Here is a 22274-nt window from a genome sequence, read left to right as displayed (position 1 = left end):
TCTGAGTTTATCCTACGTGTAATTTGTTGTGTTTATTAAATTTGTAGATTTGTGTCTATTATCAAATATGGGAAGTTTGTAGCCATTAATTTTTCAAATAATCTTTTGCACCTTTCTCTTTTTCTGAAACTCTCATAAAGTACATGTTGGTCTGTTTGATCTTGTTCCATGGGCCCCTTAGGCCTTTGCTTACTTTTCTTGGTTCTTTCCTTTACTGCTCCTCAGATTCTGTGATATCAGTCTTGGCCTCTTTACTGCAAGTCGTTGGTAAAAGTTCTGGCTTTCTGCTGGGTCAGACCTCCTCAGTTAGGGTGGAGGTGGTTAAGTTGTCTAATTACCACCCAGTGGGGTGGAAGTTCAAGTTTCCTGCTTGGCCTTCTCTGACTTTACCATTGCTAGGGTGCTGGGGTGAGGCATCACGTTGTAGCCAGGCCAGGGTGGAAGTCTAGGCTAACTGGCCTTTTTTGTGTGAATGGGATTAGGGTCTGTGGAGTAGAGAAACTTGTCTTACTGTTTCTCTAGCTGCTATTTCAACTGTATTTCCCCTACAGGTGTGTCATTTCTCTTGCCAGATTCAAGATTTTTTGTCTTTGGTTTTCAGAAATTTAAATTTGGTGTATCTTGGTGTTTCTTTGGGTTTTATCCTTCCTAGTGTTCGCTAACCTTCTATCTGTAGATTTATGTCTTTTGCCAAATTTGAGACATTTAAAACAGTAGTGTTTTCGGAGGACTTTTGTAACTCTGTCCTCTTTTTCCTTTCCCTTTGGGACTCCAATGACATGAATGTTACTTTATTTTTTATTTTTTTTAGTTTTGTTACCAGCCTGCAGATCCCTAAGGCTCTGTTTTACTTTTCCCCCCACCCAGTCTGTTTTTCAGGTGGGGTACTATAATTCTATCTTCCTGTTCACTGACTCTTTCCATTTTATTCTTTATATCTTCTATTTATTTTCTAGAAGTTTCTGTGTGTTCACTTGTTTTTAAGTGCATGTGTATTGGTTGTTGGAGCACTTTCATGATGATTGCTTTAAAATCTTTGTCAGATATCTCCAGTATCTCTGTAATTTTGGTGTTGGCATCTGTTGTTTGTCCTTTTCTGTTTAAATTATAGTTTTCCTGGTGTTTGGCATGATAAATGATTTTTTTATCTGAAACTTGAACATTTTGAGTGCTGTTATTGCCAAGTGGAGATAAAAGGTCAGCCTCTCTACGTGGCCTCTACACCTGTGGAGGAGAAGCAGCTGGTTATTGCTGAGTGGATATGGGAGTTCCGGTTCCTTTCTGGACATTAGCTGATACTGCCCTGACTAGAGAAGTAGGAGTTCCTTATCCTGTTCTCCACATAACCTCTACTGAGACCAAATGATTCTACTCCAGTGGATAAAGAAAATGTTCTTTGTACTATTATTAAAGAAATAAAAATTATTTAAAAAAGCGTTTCTTCCTTTATTCTTTAAAATTACTTGCATGTTTTATAATTACATACTGTATGTTCATAATTCATTAGTTAACAAATCGGTGGGAGTCCCTGCCCTACTATTTTACTGATAAAGAGACCCAGCTGGATGTGTTTGGAGACGACTACATGAGATGCTAGAGCGAGTGTCTTCTTTTTCTGCAGCCTGGGAGCTAAAACTGTGTCATCATCCTTCCTTCCTTTCCACTCCCCCCCGACCTTTGTCTGTGACAGTTAACTTAGCTGCCTTTTGCTGTTTTTATCTGTGCTCTCATTGCTCAATTAGTTTCTGAAGTGTATTGATACACGTAGTTAATAATCTAGATCCTGGTGGTGGAGACTGTATAACGCTTGCCCCATGCCTTTCAGTAGTTTTCCTTTTCTAGCATAGTATTTTGACTTTCATGGAAAGCGGGAAGCATGTCTTTTAAAACTTTTGTGCAAGGAGTAAGGATATATATTTGTATTATATTCTGGAAGCTGTCATGTGTGCTTTCAGAAGAATTTCTCAAACATGCCGGGCTCATGACTGTAATCGCAGCACTTGGGTGGCCGAGGTGGGTGGATCACTTGAGGTCAGGAGTTGGAGACCAGCCTGGCCAACATGATAAAACCCTGTCTCTACTAAAAATACTAGCCAGGTGTGGTGGCAGGCACCTATAATCCCAGCTACTCAGGAGGCTGAGGTGGGAGAATTGCTTGAACCCAGGAGGCGGAAGTTGCAGTGAGCCGAAATCATGCCACTGCCTGGACGACAGAGCAAAAACTCCATCTCAAAAAAAAAATAAATAAATAAAAAAGTCTCAGTCCATTTTGCATATGGTAGAAATTGTAGCTGTGTAATCTCCAAATGACTTAATTTAGGAAGCTTTGAGTTTCATTGTAAGTATTAGAGTTTAATAGGTTTTAAAGAGATCTTAGAACACTCCAAATTAGAAGTGATTTTTCTGGCTGGGCGCGGTGGCTCAAGCCTGTAATCCCAGCACTTTGGGAGGCCGAGACGGGCGGATCACGAGGTCAGGAGATCGAGACCATCCTGCCTAACACGGTGAAACCCCGTCTCTACTAAAAAAAATACAAAAAACTAGCTGGGCGAGGTGGCGGGCGCCTATAGTCCCAGCTACTCGGGAGGCTGAGGCAGGAGAATGGCGTAAACCCGGGAGGCGGAGCTTGCAGTGAGCTGAGATCCGGCCACTGCACTCCAGCCTGGGCGACAGAGCGAGACTCTGTCTCAAAAAAAAAAAGAAGTGATTTTTCTCAGAAATTAGAGGTGAGTCAGGTCTATCTTTAATTCCTTAGCCCATTATTACTGTTTTATCATTATACCATTTTTTCTGAGATGTAATTATTTGATTATTCTTTAAGTTGGTCAACAGTAGTGGGGACAGGACAGGCAGACATTTTTAAAAGTTGGAATGAGTTTGTAAGTCACAAAATACAATTGAGAAACAACTTTTACATAATGCTTATTTACCTTTCAATCTAGCAGCTGTTCTTTATGTGTGTTTATAAAGTCTTTTAAAATCTTTTTTTTAGGTAGGTAGCCATCCCAGCTTCCTGAAGGAGGTTCGAGATCACATGCAGGACTCTTTCTTAATGCAGCCTGAGGTGAGCAGGAGTGTAAATGGAGTTCAAGGCCTTCACATTTTCGAGCACTGCTACTACTGTCATTAATGTGTATCTGAAAAATCTTGTGCAATTTGAAATATATTAAAATTTCCAAACTTAAATTGTATCACATGATGAATGTTTTATCTCCAAGACATAGATAGATTTCTAATTTCACTACTTTTACATGTATTTTCTTGTGATATGCTCATTTGTCTTTAGATATTTATGTTCTTAGGAAATTATTTTCAGATATAATTTTTTTAGTGCACAATACCTTGTACACAGTAGGCATTTGATAATAGGATATAAAAATCCTCTCTTTTGTGCCTACCTGAAAAGTTAAAAAAAAAAAACCCTTTCAAAAAAATTTCTAAGCCTGTATTTCTGTTAATCCAGATACATGAATTAGTAATAAGTGTTTAAAATTAGGAAGACTTTTAACTGTAGTACAGTTATCAAGATAATGAAATTTACGTCAGTAAACTATTATCAGGTTAGTCAATAGAGCTTATTCAAATTTTGTCCATTAATGTCCCTTACAACAAATGAAAAACAATTATTTCTTGTCTAGAATCCAGTACAGGATCCTAGGCCATTATTTGTTTAAATATTTTTTTTAGGCCGTTTCCCAACCCTCTTCTTCTGAGACCCCAATTCCAGATGTATTCCTGCCACTTTCCCAGTCACCGAGGCTTTGTTTTGTATTGTTTTGTATTGTTTTTATATTGTTTTGTATCGGTTTTGCATTGTTGTTTCTATTTGTATTGTTTGTTTTTCCTAGTCTTTTTTTCCCTTCTGTACTCCATTTTGGAAAGTTTCTATTGCTGTATCTTTAAGTTTGCTGATCTTTTAAAAAATCATCTGTGAATACCATGCAGCATATTTTTTCAGATGTTATGTTTTTCATCTCTAAAAGTTCCATTTGAGTCTCTTTTGTATCTTCTATTTCCTGCCTAATTGTGTTCATGTTTTCCTCTACTACTATTTTAATATATTAGCATATTTATAATGTTTTTTTAACATCTTTGCCTACTGTGTTCGTATCTGCCATTTCTAGATCTGTTTCTATAGTTTGATTTTTATTTTTTTTCTTCTTCCGGGTAATGAGTCATTTTCCTGCCTTTTTTTTTTTTTTGACAAAATGCCTGTCATTTTTAAGTTTGATTCAGAATATTGTGAATTTTACATTATTGGTTGCTGGATTTTGTGGTATTATTTTCAACGTTTTGTTGGACTTTGTTCTGGCATGGCGTGCTGTCAAATTAACCGTGAGTTATTTGGATCCTTTTGAGGCTTGTTTTTAAGTTTTTGAAAATTCTTTGGTAGAGCAAACTGTAGTCTGTGGCTCTTCATTCGTACTACCGTGATGATACCTGGAGAGATCTGAATCTTCCCGGGTTACAGGGTCATCCCACTCTTGAACAGGTAGCAATCCAGAGTATTCCTGGCCATGTGTGTTCTTTGGGAATTGTTAGCCTAATGCTTTCTTGTGATTCTGGGGTTCTTTCTCTGGCCTTAGGTGCTTTCATCTCACAAATAATTCTAGCTGCCTTGAAAGCCTTGTGTTTCCTCAACTCAGTTTGACTAGTAAGTAGGCTCTGTTAACCTCCCCTTCCCCCAGCTATTTCTAGGCCTCAAGCTTTGGTAGCCACAGGACTCACTTGATTTGTTTCCCTTTTCTTAGGTATACAGTTCTGTGCTACCTTGTGTGTAGAGTTTGAAAACCATTGTTTGTGTGTGTGTGTGTGTAATTTTCTAGTTGTTAAAGGTGGGTAGGAGGTTTAAATCTAGTTTCTGTTGGTTGGGAGTGGAAGTTACCTCTGCTTTAATCTAAATAGTTCCCTAGTTTTTGTTTGTCTTTTACGACTTGACATTTTGAATACCACTTTGGAGAGCATCCCTCACTTTGTGTTTGTTTAATAGTTCCTCAAGATTAGATTGAGGTAATGCATTTTTGGCGTGAATACCTCCTAAGCGATGGTGTGTCCCTCTTCGTGCACATCAGGAAGCACGTGCTGTCTGTGTTCTGTTATCGTGTGTTAACTTGTTGAAGGGGATGTCTGTCAGGTGTCTCCAGGGTGAAGTTGCTCTTTTTCTCTCTGTATCTGTTTAAGTTAAGCAAACTTTTCACCCACTATTGTTAGCCATCTGTTGTCAATTAGAAAAAAATCCTTAAATTACAAAGTTAGAATATGTCTGTTAAAAGAAAAATTGTAAATTATACAGTAAGAGGGAAAAGTAAAACACAATGGTATATAAATTTTTAAACCCTTTTTTCTCTGCACAAACAAATCTTGCAATATGAAGAGATGATTTCCAGGTTTTATTGAATAAATGAATTGTAATTTTTACTTGGAATTATTTATTATAATAAATATTATAATATGTCATTGTTTAAGTTTTATTGCCGCTTCTTCTAATCAAGGTTCTTCACTATTTCAGTGCTTTGGACTCCTTTGGTAATAAGGACAGATTCATTCTCAGAATGTTATTAAATGCATTAAATGCCTGTGATTACAAAGACAACCAATTATATCAAAATATAGTTACCAAAATATTTAAAAAATTTTTGAAATGTGCTGCTTTATTTTAATGTGTTTAGGAATAAAATACAGTGGTTAATAACTATAATTTTGAAGTAAAGTTGAATGTAGTTGATATGTTAAGGGATACTAAGAGTGATATAAAAATTGGGAATTTTTATTTTTGACAGTCATAGGCCCTATTAAACTAATGAAGTAAGTTTGTTGCCTCCAATCAGAGTGAAAGAGAATGTTAAATTTCAATAAGAGGTTAGTAAATATAAAGGTAATTTTTTTACTGTGCAGTGTCACGGACTAAAGTTCATATTGTATTTGAATATGGCTAGGAAAGTAGATAATATGCAGGCTGTATCTCAGGACCCCATATCCTAAATTAGATTTGCAGCAACAGGTACATCAAGCCATTCTTTCTTGATTACCTTCCCATGTGGTCTCCTTGCTTGGTCCAAATGTAACAAATGAAATGTATTTCCTATATGTAGAAGGAAAATTTGAGAGAAGTTGTAAAGTCGTGACAGTTTTGATATCCACGTGAAATTGGTTAAAATTAAAATATAAGGTACATCTTTTAAATGAGTAGACTGAAAATGAGCCAGTTTGTCATAAACTTACCCATCATATCTACTTTTTACCTTTTCCATATCTTGTTTTACTTCGTTCTATCTCATTCTTTTTCACTGAAGTTACATGTAGGCTTGTTTTTCCCCATGTCCAAAAAGGGAATATTTTAATTCTGAATTTATTCCACAAAGCTTTGTTCCTTTACATCACTAAATATGTGTTTATAGGATGCATATAAATTTGTATGAAATTTAAATATGATTATTTTGATTGCTTACATATGAAGCTGAGTAAACATGGCATAAAATTACATTTCCCTTTTGGCTAATGTTCTTTCATTAATTGGTTCTTTGAGGCAGCGGTAGCTGTGAAAGTGGCAGTATTGAAATATTCTCAGTGATTCTGTCATTCTGATAGTACTTTCTCATTTTCTTTTTCTTATTTTTTTTTCTTTGGAGACAGTCTCCCTCTGTTGCCCAGGCTGGAGTTCAGTGGCACGATCTTGGTTCACTGCAGCTTCTGCCTCCTGGGTTCAAGTGATTCTTGTGCCTCAGCCTCTCGGGTAGCTGGGACTACAGGCATGCACCACCACGCCTGGCTAACTTTTGTATTTTTAGTAGAGATGGGGTTTCACCATGTTGGCCAGGCTAGTCTTGAACTCCCAACCTCGTGATCTGCCCACCTCAGCCTCCCAAAGTGTGGGGATTACAGGTGTGAGCCCCTGCACCCGGCCTTCATTCTCTTTAGATAAAATTATTTGTCTGTATGGAACAGTTGCCTAACTCCATGTTTACTTGATGTCTTAAAACTGTTACTAATTATTTAATCATTCTGCCAATAAAATCAGTGTTGGGATCACGGATAGACTCAGTCAGTTTGAAGAATGTTTCAAATAGAAATCAAATCCATGATTTGATTAGATGGTGGAACTTAATTTATATCAGTAAAGGAATTCTTTATAGGTGCCGATACATGGAGGCCTCTGCAGACATCCAGTGGGAGCTGGCTTTTCTGTCTTGCAAGCTTGCAACATAGTGGCAGTTGTCCCGAATATTTTATAGCATTACTAATTTGTACTATCATTTCAAGTTTTAAACATGTTATATTCTGTTTCATTGATTTGCTTTGTTTTTGTCCCTTTTCCAGTATAGAAATTTAAGTCATCAAATAGACCTCAGGAAACAAAAACAGAGCATTCTTCTCTATTGTGCTTATACATCATGATAAGATATGTTTGCAGTCATTTTTATTTTTTCCTTGTCACTATTCTTTTGCAGTTGACAAATATTTTTGAAGGAGGACCTGTCATTAAAGAATGAGTTGATTTCCACTTTGAAAAGCAAAATTGAGGGCTTTCTTTAGTTGATATTTCAGTAAATGAGGAAGTAGGCAGCCTAAGTGTTTTTTTTAATAGGATGATAATGAATGTGCATTCCTGGCACATAAACAGCTGTGGTTTCTTATACTTTTTCTATTCGTTTCGAGCTGAAAGATCTTTTTCTTGATGTTGATTGTATTTTTTTGTTTCTTTTTGCCTTCCATTTATTGCCTTCATTTTCTGAAAGAAACCCTGTGGTATTTGTGACATTTTTCCATGCGGTGTATTCATTTCAGTTGTTATTTTTGGCCTGATTGTTATGTATAACACCTATTATTTATGCTGTCTATGGAACAGTTTGAAGCCTTCTTATATTTTCATATTGTATAGATGCTCGTGGGTATGAAGACGGATTTAATTGCAACATCAGATGGAAAATGGATACAATTATTTTGCAACATGATTTGTGATATTTGATTTAACTTGATTATGACAGAATTTTGCAGCCACTCAGAAAGAGGATCAAAACAGGTTGCACTTGAAGGCTAGCCTTTCTTTTTTATTTCTACCTTTTTTTTTCTTTTTGTGGATGATGGGGGTCTTGCTGTATTGCCCAGGCTGTTATTGAACTCCTGAGCTCAAGCAGTTCTCTACAAAAAAAAAATACACCCCCACCAAAAAAAATAGGTGATTGCTTGAACCTAGGCTGGTCTCAAATTCCTGGGCTCAAGCAATCCACCTCGCTAGGCTTCCCTGCGTGCTGGGATTACAGGTGTGAGCCACACCCTGCCTCTCATATTCTTTATCTCCTTTTTTTTTTTTTTTTTTTTCATTATCTTGTTGGCGCATATAGTCAGGCATTGCTTAATGACAAGAATACATTCTGAAAAATGCATCGTTAAGCAAGTTTGTTTTATGAACATCACAGAGTGTACTCAAACAAACCTAAATGGTATAGCCTGTTGCTGCTAGGCTACAAGCCTGCACAACGTGTTACTGTACTGAATACTGCAGGCAGTTGTAACACAATGGTAAGTAGTTGTGTATCTACATATGTCTAAACATAGAAAAGGTACAGTAAAAATATGGCATTACAATCATTGAGTGAAACATCGTTATTTGGCACATTACTGTATTCACTTTTGGCAGGAGGCTTAACTTTATTATTATCTATTGATGAATTATTTACTTCATTTTATAGCCAGAAGTCATTTTGAATGTGGTTTAAATTTTTTTTTAATTCAAAAAATTTTTTGTGTTTGATTGTGATTGAATGAGATTTCAAATGTAGTAGATAGGTGATAAATCATTTTTAAGAGACGTTCCAGAAGTGCTTGGAACAATAGCAGCTCAGTGGGAAAATGATTTAAAATCTTCAAATTCATTCTTCACCATACTTTTTATTATTAAGGCTTATATTTCATAGTTCCATTTAATTTATTTTGTCAAATGACAAAGAAGTATATCCTCATTGTAAACAAAAAGCACTGTGCCTTTCCTAAATTTTCAAGTTTTACTTACCTTTATGTAGGGATTCTGTTAAACTAAATATAATAGAGAGAAAAACATTCTATTTTTGAAGGCAACTTTGATGATGATCATTGCTTTGTTTGAACCTTAACAGTTGTTGCATAGTCAATAGTTTGTATGTAGATGAAGACTCGTGACTCTAAACCGTATGTAGATGAAGACTCGTGACTCTAAACCTGTTTAGAAATTAGCAGGATTGTTTTGCAGAGACAAAAAGTGTAATGAAAAACTGGTAATTATTTTCTAGTTAAGTTGTGGTCTTAAAAATTATCTTTTTATGTTTCAAATTTTAGAAATACGGAAAACTGACAACTTGTACTGGTTGCCGAACACAGTGCAGGTTTTTTGATATGACTCAGTGTATAGGTCCTAATGGATATATGGAGCCATATTGTTCAACTGCTTGTATGAACAGTCACAAGACAAAATATGCAAAATCACAAAGTAAGTTTCACATATTTGGATAGTTAAAAAAACTTTACAAAATAATTTTTGCATAAATACTCTTAATGTTTTTATGCTTGTTTTTAAAAGCTTTTTATTTTCTATTAATCTTTTTGAAAACTGTTCTAATTATTTTGATTATTCTGTACTAGTTTTTTAGTTCTCTTCATATCTGTGTTCTTAACTAAAATTGTTACTCCATCTAAAAAATTACCTAAAACTGAGTTTTTTCTCTGTATCTATGTATGTTTTAGTGGCATAATATCAGAGTCCTTTATGACAATATTTTTAAGGTGCAAATTATCTTCATTATTGAAGGTGCAAATAATAATAGTTTATTTTTTAACAGAAACGTCTATAATCTCAGCAGTTAAGATTAAAAAACTTTTTTATTACTTTATAAACAAATCAGATATGTACCTTTTCTTTCCTAGGTTTGGGAATTATTTGCCATTTTTGTAAGCGAAACTCTTTACCTCAATACCAAGCCACAATGCCTGATGGAAAACTGTATAACTTTTGCAATTCCAGTTGTGTGGCTAAATTTCAGGTTTGTTGTTTATTTTGCATAACCCATGCCCCCAATAAAATACACATAGAAAATAACCAGTGTAATATAATATGCTTTATCTTTATTTTATCTTAATTTTTACATAGTTTGTTGAGGGTCAAATTGGAAGGTGGATATCCTAGTCACAGAATATGCAGCTGTACCAGTTTTCCATTTTAGCCTGGATATTCTAATTGAAATTATAATTGCTACTCTGATGTAGATTTTGAAGGAAAAGAAATTTTAATATAGGTTAGTTCAGTGCTGATGTGTAGTTTTTTCTTATTAGATGGTTTGAATAAAATGTGAACCGTAAGGGGAACTCTTACATGACAAATGGATGGAGGACCTAGATGTGTTTAGCCTAGAAGTGATAAGAATACATGCTTTCTTCATATGTTAGAAACAGACCATGTAAAGAGGGAATTAGATTTTTTACACGAGGCCTTAATTTAATACAAGATCAGTTTTGGGGAGACATTTTTCATTTTGGTAAATGTAAACAAAGACTTTCTGACGTAGTTCTTCAAATTTGGAGTATGGATAGTCTCAGAAGATAGATTATTGGAAGTGCTCAAACTTAACCTTGTTGACCACTAGGAAGGAATAGTTTAGAGAGAATTCAGGCATTAGTTAGGTGATACGATTAGGTTTACCTGTTGTGTGTGAAAATTTCAGGGTATTACCCAAAGGTTCAAACCTGTGCATAAAGCCATGCTTCATGAGTTAATTCATCCAACAATTCTGCTTTGTTCCAGGTGCTGTGCTCTATGTTGATTTATTTAAACTGAAAATATAGTTTCTTAAGTATGTTATAATAGTTACTATATCACTTATTAGTATTTAAATTGAGGTATTTTTGAATTCAAATGAGTGTCAGTTTTTGTTAATAGTAATATTCTTACTGAACTTAGGTGATAAACCACATTTAAGACTTGTTATTTTAGAAGTTGGGATCATGGCCATTGATACATCCTTACAGTGGTAGATACTGCTTTTGCCTTGTTGGCTTTTCTTAAACTAGAAATTAAGGAATAATTATTAATTAAAAGAGAGGCAGACAGTGTCTGTAGTATGCTGCTTGTCAGATCTTGAACTTTGTTTTTTGATGTTGTTGGATAAACTAAACTGATAATTGAAAATGTTGTAACTGCCCTTTTCATTAATGAAACTTGTATCACCCATGATTTGATAAGATCCTCTGTATATGTACATTGTATATTTTAAGATATACAGTTATCCTTCGATATCCATGGGCAAGTGGTACCAGGACCTCCTGCAGATATAAAAATCCAGGGATGCCCAAATCCCTTATATAATATGGCATAGTATTTGCATGTAACCTACAATGCAAGTCTTCCTGTGTACTTTAAATCACCTCTAGATTATACTTAATATCTAATGCTATGTAAATGCTATGTAAAGAGTTGTTATACTGTGTTGTTTAGGGAATAGTGACAAGAAGAAAATGACTGTACGTGTCCATACAGATGCAATCATCTTTTTTTTAAAATTTTTGATCCTCTGTTGGTTGAATCCATGCATATGTAGGACCGACTGTACTTAATTTAGGCTCTTATTTTGAGGAATACATCCAGATAGACCTACAGGTAGCCTCATCACTCTGCATATAAATACAAAATTGACAGAAAAGCAACGTTTTTCCCTTTATCATAAAGCAAACCATATGTTTTGAACTTTATATCTTCATTAGGTGTTTTTCCTTTTAAAAGTAAGATAATAGGATAGTATTCCCTCTTAGTCCATTCAGGCTGCTATTACAGAATACCTTAGACTGGTAGCTTATAAATAGAAATTTGTTTCTCACAGTCTGTAGGTGAGTAAGTCCAAGATAAGGCATTGGCAATTTGTTGTCTGATGAAGGTCTGTTCTTCATGGATGGTACCTTCTTGCTGTGTCTTCACATGGTGAAGGTAGCAAACAAGCTCCCTCAGGCTTCTTTTATAAGAGTACTGACTGATTAGATCATGAGGGTGGAGCTCTAATGGTCTGACCACCTTTTCAAAGCCTCTACCTCTTCTAATACTGTCACCTTGGGGTTTAGGATTTCAACCTTTGAATTTGTGGGGGAACACTAACATTCAGACTGTTGCATATTCCATTTGTTTTGAAAGACTAGTTAACTTTAATGGGACTCAAATTTTTTGGAAACACTAAGGGTAATATTGGCTTTTATTTTTTAAATTTATTCATCTGATAGTCTTAAATCTGTATATCTTATTTTTCACAAACTTGGTGTTGTACAGTGTATGCAGAAGTTTTAAAAATGGTAGTTTTTTTCTCCTACTGTGCATTGAATAGCTAATTTTTATTAACTATTTCATGCATTAAGATTGTATATAATATATGTGTGATACGGTTAAAAAGAATGATAATTAAATACCAGTGTCCTCACCATTCAGATTAGGAATTAGGTAAAATCTGTTAATGTCCATGTATACTTATATTGTGTCTTGTTCTGTAAATTTTTTTTTTTTTTTGGAGACAGAATCTCACTCTGTTGCCCAGGTTGGAGTACAGTGGCGTGATCTTGACTCGCTGCATCTTCTGCCTCCTGGGTTCAAGTGATCCTGCCTCAGCCTCCCGAGTAGCTGGGATTGCAGGCACCTGCCACCATGCCCAGCTAATTTTTGTATTTTTAGTAGAGACAGACTTTCGCCACGTTGGCCAAGCTGTTCTCGAACTCCTGACTTCCAGCAACCCACCCGCCTCTGCCTCCCAGAGTACTGGGATTACTTATAGGTGTGAGCTACAGTGTCCAGCCTGTAAATTGTTTTAACTTTAAAAAAAGGAATACTAAAATTCCTAGTATGAACACCAGTGTGTAAATCTTTTTTCTCCTAATGATCAATTTTTAAATGTAACATAAGCCGATTTCTTTTCCTTTTTTTTTTTTTTTTTTTTTGAGATGGAGTCTTGCTGTCACCCAGGCTGGAATGCAGTGGTGTGATCTCGGATCACCACAACCTCTGCCTCCTGGGTTCAAGCGATTTTCCCTGTCTCAGCCTCCCCCGTAGCTGGGATTACAGGCATGTGCCACCACGCTTGGCTAATTTTATTATTAATGTTTTTTTGAGACGGAGTCTCGCTCTGTCTCCCAGGCTGGAGTGCAGTGGCATGATCTCGGCTCACTGCAAGCTCCGCTTCCTGGGTTCCCGCCATTCTCCTGCCTCAACCTCCTGAGTAACTGGGACTACAGGCACCTGCCACCACCCCCAGCTAATTTTTTGTATTTTTAGTAGAAATTGGGTTTTACCATGTTAGCCAGGATGGTCTCAATCTCCTGACCTAGTGATCCACCCGCCTTGGCCTCCCAAAGTACTGGGATTACAGGCATGAGCCACCACGCCTGGCCTAATTTTTGTATTTTTAGTAGAGATGGTGTTTCGCCATGTCGACCAGGCTGGTCTCGAACTCCTGACCTCAGGTGATCTGCCCGCCTTGACCTCCCAAAGTGCTAGAATTACAGATGTGAGCCACTGTGCCTGGCCAACATAGGCCTATTTCACTGGTAGTCTTGGAATGAAAATTGTAGTAGTGATGCAGTGGCACAAAACATTAGTAAATTAGATATTTGATGGTTATTGGAGATAGCAATAAGAACTAGGTTTTTGTTTTTTTAAACTTCTGTTAGTTCAGAACATGGGCAACTTAACCTCACTATTATTTGCTTACTATTACTTCCTTACATTTTCTTTAAGTAAACAGATCATGATTGAATGTATGATTTTTTCTTTTTTCTTTTATTTTAGGTAAATAATAATTCTGTGGTTAAAAAATAAATTGAATTTCAATTTTATAAAACTAACATTTACTATTATAATTTTTAAGGAGAAAATTTGGAAATGAGTTTTATGTGCTGAAAAGATATCTAAGCAAGATACATGTTACTTTCTGGACATCGTGGATATTTGACAGTAATCATAAATAGAAATTCAAAAATACATGTTAGGCTTAGTATCTTTTGTTCTTTGTTTTAGGCTCTAAGTATGCAGTCATCTCCAAATGGCCAGTTTGTAGCGCCAAGTGATATTCAGTTGAAATGCAACTACTGCAAAAATTCCTTTTGTTCAAAACCAGAAATCCTGGAATGGGAGGCAAGTTGTATTTTGCAATGTGTGTTATCTAGTGCTAAAAAGAAAGTCTAGTAAAATATGTGTTGTATTTCTATCTGGAAACCTATTTCTTGGTATATAAGAATATGCTTTTCAGATTTTTTTTGTGATTGGATTATTTATTCTCATGTGGGAGTGGAAAACCAACAGAGGATCTATTTCTTTTTAGGTCCAAGAAAAATTATTGAAGTCATATTCCTGATACATTATGTTCATAATAGTTTACAGAATGTCGCTTTGTTTAGCTACGTACCTAGAGCAGTTGTGTTTCCTTTTTTTGTCCCATGTTTCTCCCTGTCCTGTATTATGAGAACTATATTTTCTATCACTCAGCACCTGTACATATTAGAATGTATTAGTCATATACCACATTGTCATTTATAAAGTGATACAATTCTGGGGGGAGGGGGGAGGGATAGCATTAGGAGATACACCTAATGTAAATGACAGGTTAATGGGTGCAGCACACTAACATGGCTCATGTATACATATGTAACAAACCTGCACGTTGTGCACATGTACCCTAGAACTTAAAGTATAATTAAAAAAAAAAAGAAAATGATACAATTCTGTAATTGTTTTTTTTTCTTTTTTTTTTTTTTCTTCCTCAGAGTCTGGCTTTGTTGCCCAGGCTGGAATGCAATGGCATGATCTCGGCTCACTGCAATCTCTGTCTCCTCAGTTGAGGTGATTCTCCTGCCTCAGCCTCCCCAAGTAGCTAGGACTACAGGTGGGCACCACCATGCCCAGCTAATTTTTGTATTTTTAGTAGAGATGGGGTTTCAACATGTTGGCCAGGCTGGTCTCGAACTCCTGACCTCAAGTGATCTGCCCGTCTCAGCCTCCCAAAGTGCTGGAATTACAGGCATGAGCCACCACGCCTGGCCATAATTGTGTTTTAATAAACGAATAGTGGCCTGTGAATCCCAATACAAGTTTATTTTCTTTTCCCGTTTTTCACTAGTTTACTAATTTGCTTTGACATGTCTCAATTAGCAACAACTCTGATCATTGACTTTTATTTCATAAAGGGGCAGTAATAGATGGATAGATGGACAAGGCTGTCCAGGCTGCCCATTGCTTTCTTGAGCAATGCTTGCCTTTGGCCATTGTTTCTTTTCACTCCTTTAGGGGTGGGGCTGGGTGGGAGGTAGTGCATGGAGTATATGATAAAATGGTATGCAAGATTTAGAAGATGTAGTATTAACACTGTTCTTGAGCCAAAATTTATTAGTAGCTGTTGGTGAGTCATTCAGTATCTAAGTCTTAGGTGAAAGGTGGTACTGAGAACTGGATTACATGATTTCTTTCTTTCTTTTTTTTTTTTTTTTGAGATGGAGTCTTGCTCTGTTGCCCAGGCTGGAGTAGCAATGGCGTAATCTTAGCTAACTGCAACCTCCACCTCCCAGGTTCAATCGATTCTCCTGCCTCAGTTTCCCAAGTAGCTGGGATTACAGGCGCCTGCCACCATGCCTGGCTAATTTTTGTATTTTTAGTAGAGATGGGGTTTCACCATGTTGGCCAGGCTGGTCTTGAACTCCCAACATTAGGTGATCCGCCCGCCTTGGCCTCCCAAAGTGCTGAGGTTACTGGCATGAGCCACTGCACCCAGCCTGGATTACATGATTTCTAAAATACTTTGGAAACCTGAAATTTCATTTTAACCGTTTAGTGACTGGAACATTTTTTAGTTTATTATATTCTTCGGTGCTGTCTCCAGATCATTTAAACCAATCCCTATTTGAGACTGTTGTTGGCGTCCAGTGATGATTCTTAGTGACTGATAACCTTTAAGTAACAGCAGTAAGAATGAAGGCCCAGTAAGAGATAATAAAGGAGTGATGAGGGAATAAAGAAAGAAATCCATTAGCAAGCACACAGAATAATAGTGTCATAGAAAATGAAGATCCTGCATACACTGAATTTTGGTACTAGATGAAAATGTGGTCCTTTCCGCTGCATTTATGTCAGTGCTACCCCACTTTTGTAGTTGTTTTGGGGTGTTGCTTTTATTTACATGGAGGTTAAGTGTTAGAAGCAGTTAAGAGACACTGCCACACTGAGTGAGAGTTGAGTGTGTCCCCCGGGAGATTGAGAATTCAGTGGTCTCTTGCTCCTCACTCCGTGTGGCTTCTTTGTTACCTTCTTCCTTTCATAAATTACACAGTCATAATGGGGCAACTTTCCACTAACGATTGTCTTACTACTTGAGTTGATTCCCAGACTCCCTCACCTTCCTTATTCCGGTCTTCACGTCTTTGCTAAGTGTCAAGTAGATGGTTTAGACTTAGTGTAGCCTGCTCAATAGTGAGAGGAAAGCTGCCTCCCTGGAAGCTGTAACTTGTTCATACCTGCTTGGGTGGATGTTTGGAAAGCAGCTCTGGCTATTGTGGGTTTGGGCCTGGGAGACGCTAATCATATTCCATTCAAAGGAAGCAACTCAGTCTCAAGTTCTGCAGCACACTGTGTGATGGCACCAGATTGGATGCTTTACCCATGATGATGTGTTACTGCTAAGGTGTGTGCTGGGGATGTGGTGGAGCCTACTTGTTTATACTCGACAAAGGATTTTTCTTTTTGACTGAAAATATTATTAGTATCATAATTTTTATCTTTTTTTAGTTTACCTATGCTGTATTTTCCATCATTTTCTTCCCATTTCTCCAATTATGTTAGCAACACCAGTCTATCATCTTATTTAGTGATACTTTTACTTTCATTGACTAATTTTAGGGTAGCTAATGGCATTGAATTTTGTGGAGTTATGTTTAAATTTGGCAGTCAATTGGTTAAACTAGGCATCCATGGCCTGTAGGAAATGTATCCCCAAGGATCTTAACATCAAATAGGTAAATGATTTAACTTTGCTTCTGTGAAAGTGGCTTGTTTATTTCTTAAGCTTGTTCTTGAGGTGGTTGTCATATACTTACCAAGGTTCCCATTGTGCATTTAGAACAAAGTGCATCAGTTCTGCAGCAAAACTTGTTCAGATGACTATAAGAAGTTGCATTGCATAGTTACATATTGCGAATACTGTCAAGAGGAGAAGACTCTTCATGAAACAGTAAATTTCTCTGGCGTTAAGAGACCTTTCTGTAGTGAAGGCAAGTGTATATACAGTGTTGTTCATAACATTTATTGATATTTAATGTTTTTTGCCAAAATACTTTAATATATCCAGAGTGGCTGCACAGTTTTAATGTAGCCAAACAAAAAAATTGAGTTTACGTTTCTGCTGACTTGTTTTGTTACTTTATATGTGTTTGTAGACATGGGCTTCAAGATGGTTTTATCTCTAAAAATTTGATAACCTCTTATTTCATTGAAGTTTTAGAATAAAATAAAAGCATTGTCATACCATGTTATTTCTAAACCTACACATTGTGGTCTGAAAGTTGGTTTTCCAAGTGGATTAAAATTGTTTTCTGAAAATTAGCTCCATTTTCCCTGCCCAGCTCACTACTTAACCTGCAAAGGTTTTCAATATGTATACCAGAAAGAAAATCACATATGGCAGTACTAAAATGGGAACTTTTAGGTATTCAATTTGGGGTGCCAGGAAAACACTGGGTTCTGTTTTAGTATGTTCAAGAATTCCCTTTCCTCTTATCTACACTTTTGCTGCTCTGGTGCCAGGCAGCAGCTTATACAGATGAATTCAAATTCTAAATCTACTTATCCAGAGATAGGAACGAGGATTGTAGCTATGAATTTTGGGGTTCTTGTTAATTCCTGTTCCCAAAGGTGACATTCTTGCTCTAAGCTGGCTTTCACTCTCTGTCTTTGGCCCTTGGCACTGAACTCCCAGCTTTCCTGTCTACTATCTTTACCTATAATTTTTTAATGAGGAATAATTTTTTCTGGATCTACTTTTTCTGTGGATTCCTAACTGCTAGTTTAGAGTAAGAGAAAGGTGGGAAAATCCTAAATGTCAGCAGTGGAGAATGACAGCAAAATTAAAAGATTTATCAGTTCATTCAACTAGTGCGTTCATTTACAGTCTTAACATGTAATGTAAAGTCATGTCCGTAAGAGGGTGCTGCTTGCTTATAAAACAAGGCATTCCTATTTAAATTTAATTTTGTACATTTCACCTGAAATGGAAAGTAACTATGTTTCACTGTTAAGATCAAAGCTATAATGAAAAATGGCAAATCTTATAATGTTTCATTGAAAAGATTGATTCTGAATTAGTCTTTTTACATTTGAGTTGTGCAGTGACATTCTTACTGATCCATAAATCTGAACATACTGATGTTGGTTGCTCATGTATGTTATTAATTGTCTACCATTTGGATTATATGAACTTTACTAAAATGAATAGACAATTAGCAGCAAATAGGTAATTGACATTCAAGAAGATAATTTTCAGTTGGAGGGATTTATACATCCAGCTGGGTGTAATAGCATTTTAAAAAAGAACATGTGTTTTTTTCCTGTTAAATGACATGTTTTTTGCTTTCTCTTGCTGCACCTAGTTCTCTGCTAGAACCTGTCAGAAATAACAAAACACATAATACCTAGTATCACCGTCAAACTCTAGTTAGATAAAGCTAAAAAGGTAAATTTTAAAGAATATTTTAAAATATAGTTCAAGGTAACAAGTCATAGGACAGTACATAAATGATTGCTAAATAAATTATGTAGAAAACAATTGCAGTTCATGTTTGCAAATAGGAAATGTCATTTTAAACTAGTTTGACGTTGGCAGCATTTGTGGTAGGGGTATAATTTGAGGTCCTTATGAAAGGATGAATAGGATTTTAGTAGATAACATGTAAGTCATTCTACTTACATAGCACAGTATAAGTATAGAGTATTGATCCTCGTAGAGATGGTATAGGGAATAAATAAGATATGTAAAAGTACTTAATGCGTTTATGTACTAGAAAAAAGAAATACTTCATTAAAGGACTAGATAACAAAAGTGTTTTCTTTGGGCAAGTCAATAAATCTGTTTTATTTCCCTGAAGGTCCATGTAAGACAGGTAAGCTTGAAAAATTAGCCAAAATGCCTGCTTAGGTTGAACATCTCTGTAAGTTTACTCAGAGCCTCTCAGTAGTCTACATTGTTCCTTTTTCTAAAATGCCTGTTTGTATAAGGTATGCTTACTTTGATACTTAAGATTCTATCTATCTATTTCCCCGGCCCAAGCAAGATTCTGTTTAAATAGAACAAATAAAATAATTCTGAGACATTACTAGATTTTAATGTCTTGAAACATTATTTTAACCATGTTAGATAATATGTTATCTAATAAAATACCCCATATTCTGTTCTAATTTTTATAGGTTGATATTGATTATAGTAGATTTTGCAGTTTTGATCAGGAGAGGAAAAATCTTGACCAATTAAGAGGTCTGTCTCTGCTCAATAATTAGTTTTTGTGTGTTTTTTGTTTTAATATATAAACCTTATATTTTTCAGGCTGCAAATTATTATACAAACAGGATTTTGCAAGACGTTTAGGATTGAGATGTGTTACTTGCAACTATTGTTCTCAGCTGTGTAAGAAGGGAGCAACTAAAGAACTCGATGGTGTTGTGAGAGATTTCTGCAGTGAAGACTGCTGTAAAAAATTTCAGGATTGGTACTACAAGGCGAGTAACTCCTTTATTATAGCAGCTACTTTAACCAGTCTTAAAAAACGTTGTAGCTGTTACCATTATAAATCTGGCAACTCATTTATTTTAAAAATGTGCACACTTAAGGCCTCACCCTGATAATACTCATTAAAATTGTCATTTCTGCTTGTTTGAAGTAGCATTTTTATCTCTTTTTTTAATAACTTAAGCATTACCAAAAGATTAGGATATACCTATATTGTCAGCATTGTAGTTTAACAAAATGGATGTTTTTCTAAAATTTGTTGTGTCTTTATTTCACTAAGTAGAATTTTTTTTTTTTTTTTGAGATGGAATCTCTGTCACCCAGGCTAGAGTGCAGTGGCACCATCTCGGCTCACTGCAACCTCCACCTCCCAGGTTCAGGCAGTTCTTGTACCTCAGCCTCCCAAGTAGCTGGGATTACAGGCGTGTGCCACCACACCCAGCTAATTTTTATACTTTCAGTAGAGACAGGGTTTCACTGTGTTGGCCAGGTTGGTCTCGAACTCCTGACCTCAGGTGATCTGTCCTGCTCAGCCTCCCAAAGTGCTGAGATTATAGGTGTGAGCCACCGTGCACAGCTAAATAGAAATACTTTTGACTATGTTATCAGTGTTGAATGTTAGCAGGTAATTGTTTTGGATACTTGGGATATATTTTAGAAACATCTTGCTCTTTTTTGGCTTTTCGTCTTTTTAATTGTGACTTTTGGGGGACTTTAAGATTGAAAGGAATGCTAAGTAGAGACCAGAAGCATTTAATTTGAAACTATAAATGTGTGTATGTGTATGTGTCATACTAAATCCACTTTTAAAATTTAACTTTTAAGTTCAGGAGTACATGTGCAGGTTTTTTATATAGGTCAATTTGGGGCATGGTAAATGATGGGTAAATGACCCATCGTTACATAGGTCAGTTTGGGTCGTGTTATACTGATTGTTTTATCACCCAGGTATTAAACCTACTACCCATTAGTTATTTTTCCTGTTTCTTTCCCTCCTCCTATCCTCCACTCTTTCGTAGTCCCCAGTGTCTGTTGTTCCCGTTATGTGTTTGTGTTCTCATCTTTTGCTTTTCTTTTCCTGTGTTGGTTTGCTAAGGATAATGGCCTCCAGTCCCATCCATGTTCCTTCAGAGGATATAATCTCTTTTTTATCGCTGCATAGTATTCCGTGGTATATATGAACCACATTTTCTTTATCCACTCTACTATTGGTAGGCATTTAGATTGACCCTAAGTGTTTGCTGTTGTGAATAGTGCTACAACAAACATATGTGTGCATGCTTTTTCTGTGCAGAAGCTTTTTAATTAAATCCCATTTGACAGTTTTTGCTTTTGTTGCAGTTGCTTTTGGCATCTTAATCTTTGTTGGTTCCTATGTCCAGAATGGTATTGCCTAGGTTGGCTTCAGGGGTTTTTAAAGTTTTGGGTTTTACATTTAAGTCTTTAATCCATCTTGAGTTAATTTTTGTGTGTGGTGTAAGGAAGGGATCCAATTTCAGTCTTCTCCATATCGTTAGCCAGTTATCCCAGCAGCATTTATTGAATAGGGAATCTTTTTCTCATTGCTTGTTTTTGTCAGGTTTGTTGAAGATCAGATAGTTGTAGGTGTGCGACCTCATTTCTGGGCTCTTTATTCTGTTCCATTGGTCTATGTGTCTGCTTTTGTACCAGTACCATGCTGTTTTGGTTACTGTATCCCTATCGCATAGTTTGAAGTCAGGTAGCATGATTCCTCCAGCTTTGTCCTTTTTGCGTTTTTTGCTTAGGATGGCCTTGGCTACTTGGGCTCTTTTTTGGTTCCATAGAATTAAAGACATGTTTTTTTTGTGGTTGTTCTGCGAAGAGTGTCATTGGTAGTTTAATGGAAATAGCATTGAATCTGTAAATGGCTTTGGCAGTATGGCTATGTTAATGATATTGACTCTTTTTATCCATGAGCATGGAATATTTTTCCATTTGTTTGTGTCATCTCTGATTTCTTTGAGCAGTATTTTGTAGTTCTCCTTGTAGAGATTTTTCACCTCCCTGATTGGCTGTATTCCTAGGTATTTTATTCTTTTTGTGGCAATTTTCAATGAGATTGTGTTTCTAGTTTAGCTCTCAGCTTGATTGTTGTTGGCATATAGAAAAGCTGGTGATTTTTGTACATTGATTTTGTATCCTTTGCTGAAGTTGTTTATTAGCTGAAGGAACTTTTGGGCTGAGTGTGTGGAGTTTTCTAGATATAGGATCATGTCATTTGTGAACAGGGAAAGTTTGACATCCTTTCTTCCTATTTGGACGCCCTTTATTTCTTTCTCTCTCCTGATTGCTCTGGCCAGGACTTCCAATACTGTGTTGAACAGGAGTGGTGAGAGAGGGCATCCTTGTCTTATGCCAGTTTTCAAGGGGAATGCATGCTTCCAGCTTTTGCCCATGCAGTATGATGTTCGCTGTGGATTTGTCATAGTTGACTCTTATTTTGAGGTATATTTCTTTAATATCTAGTTTATTGAGAGTTTTTTTTTTTTTTTT

General features: G+C 36.2%; 1 protein-coding gene across 3 annotated transcripts in view; it reads left to right on the top strand.

Annotated features, from left to right (window-relative positions):
* The window catches only part of ZMYM2 (zinc finger, MYM-type 2), a 161964-nt gene that overhangs the window by 73078 nt on the left and 66612 nt on the right, over positions 1 to 22274 (top strand). For all 3 annotated transcript variants that reach the window (XM_011976529.1, XM_011976528.1, XM_011976530.1), the window contains 6 exons: positions 2993 to 3064; positions 9313 to 9463; positions 9898 to 10013; positions 14015 to 14131; positions 17103 to 17253; positions 19578 to 19750. In XM_011976529.1, the coding sequence (XP_011831919.1) occupies positions 2993 to 3064; positions 9313 to 9463; positions 9898 to 10013; positions 14015 to 14131; positions 17103 to 17253; positions 19578 to 19750 (780 nt within the window). The remainder of the gene's footprint in view (positions 1 to 2992; positions 3065 to 9312; positions 9464 to 9897; positions 10014 to 14014; positions 14132 to 17102; positions 17254 to 19577; positions 19751 to 22274) is intronic.

This window comes from Mandrillus leucophaeus, unplaced genomic scaffold, assembly GCF_000951045.1.
Source record: "Mandrillus leucophaeus isolate KB7577 unplaced genomic scaffold, Mleu.le_1.0 Scaffold168, whole genome shotgun sequence".
NCBI lineage: Eukaryota > Metazoa > Chordata > Mammalia > Primates > Cercopithecidae > Mandrillus > Mandrillus leucophaeus.
The sequence above is the reverse complement of the archived record's forward strand: the minus strand, read 5'-3'. Positions and strand labels throughout refer to the sequence as shown.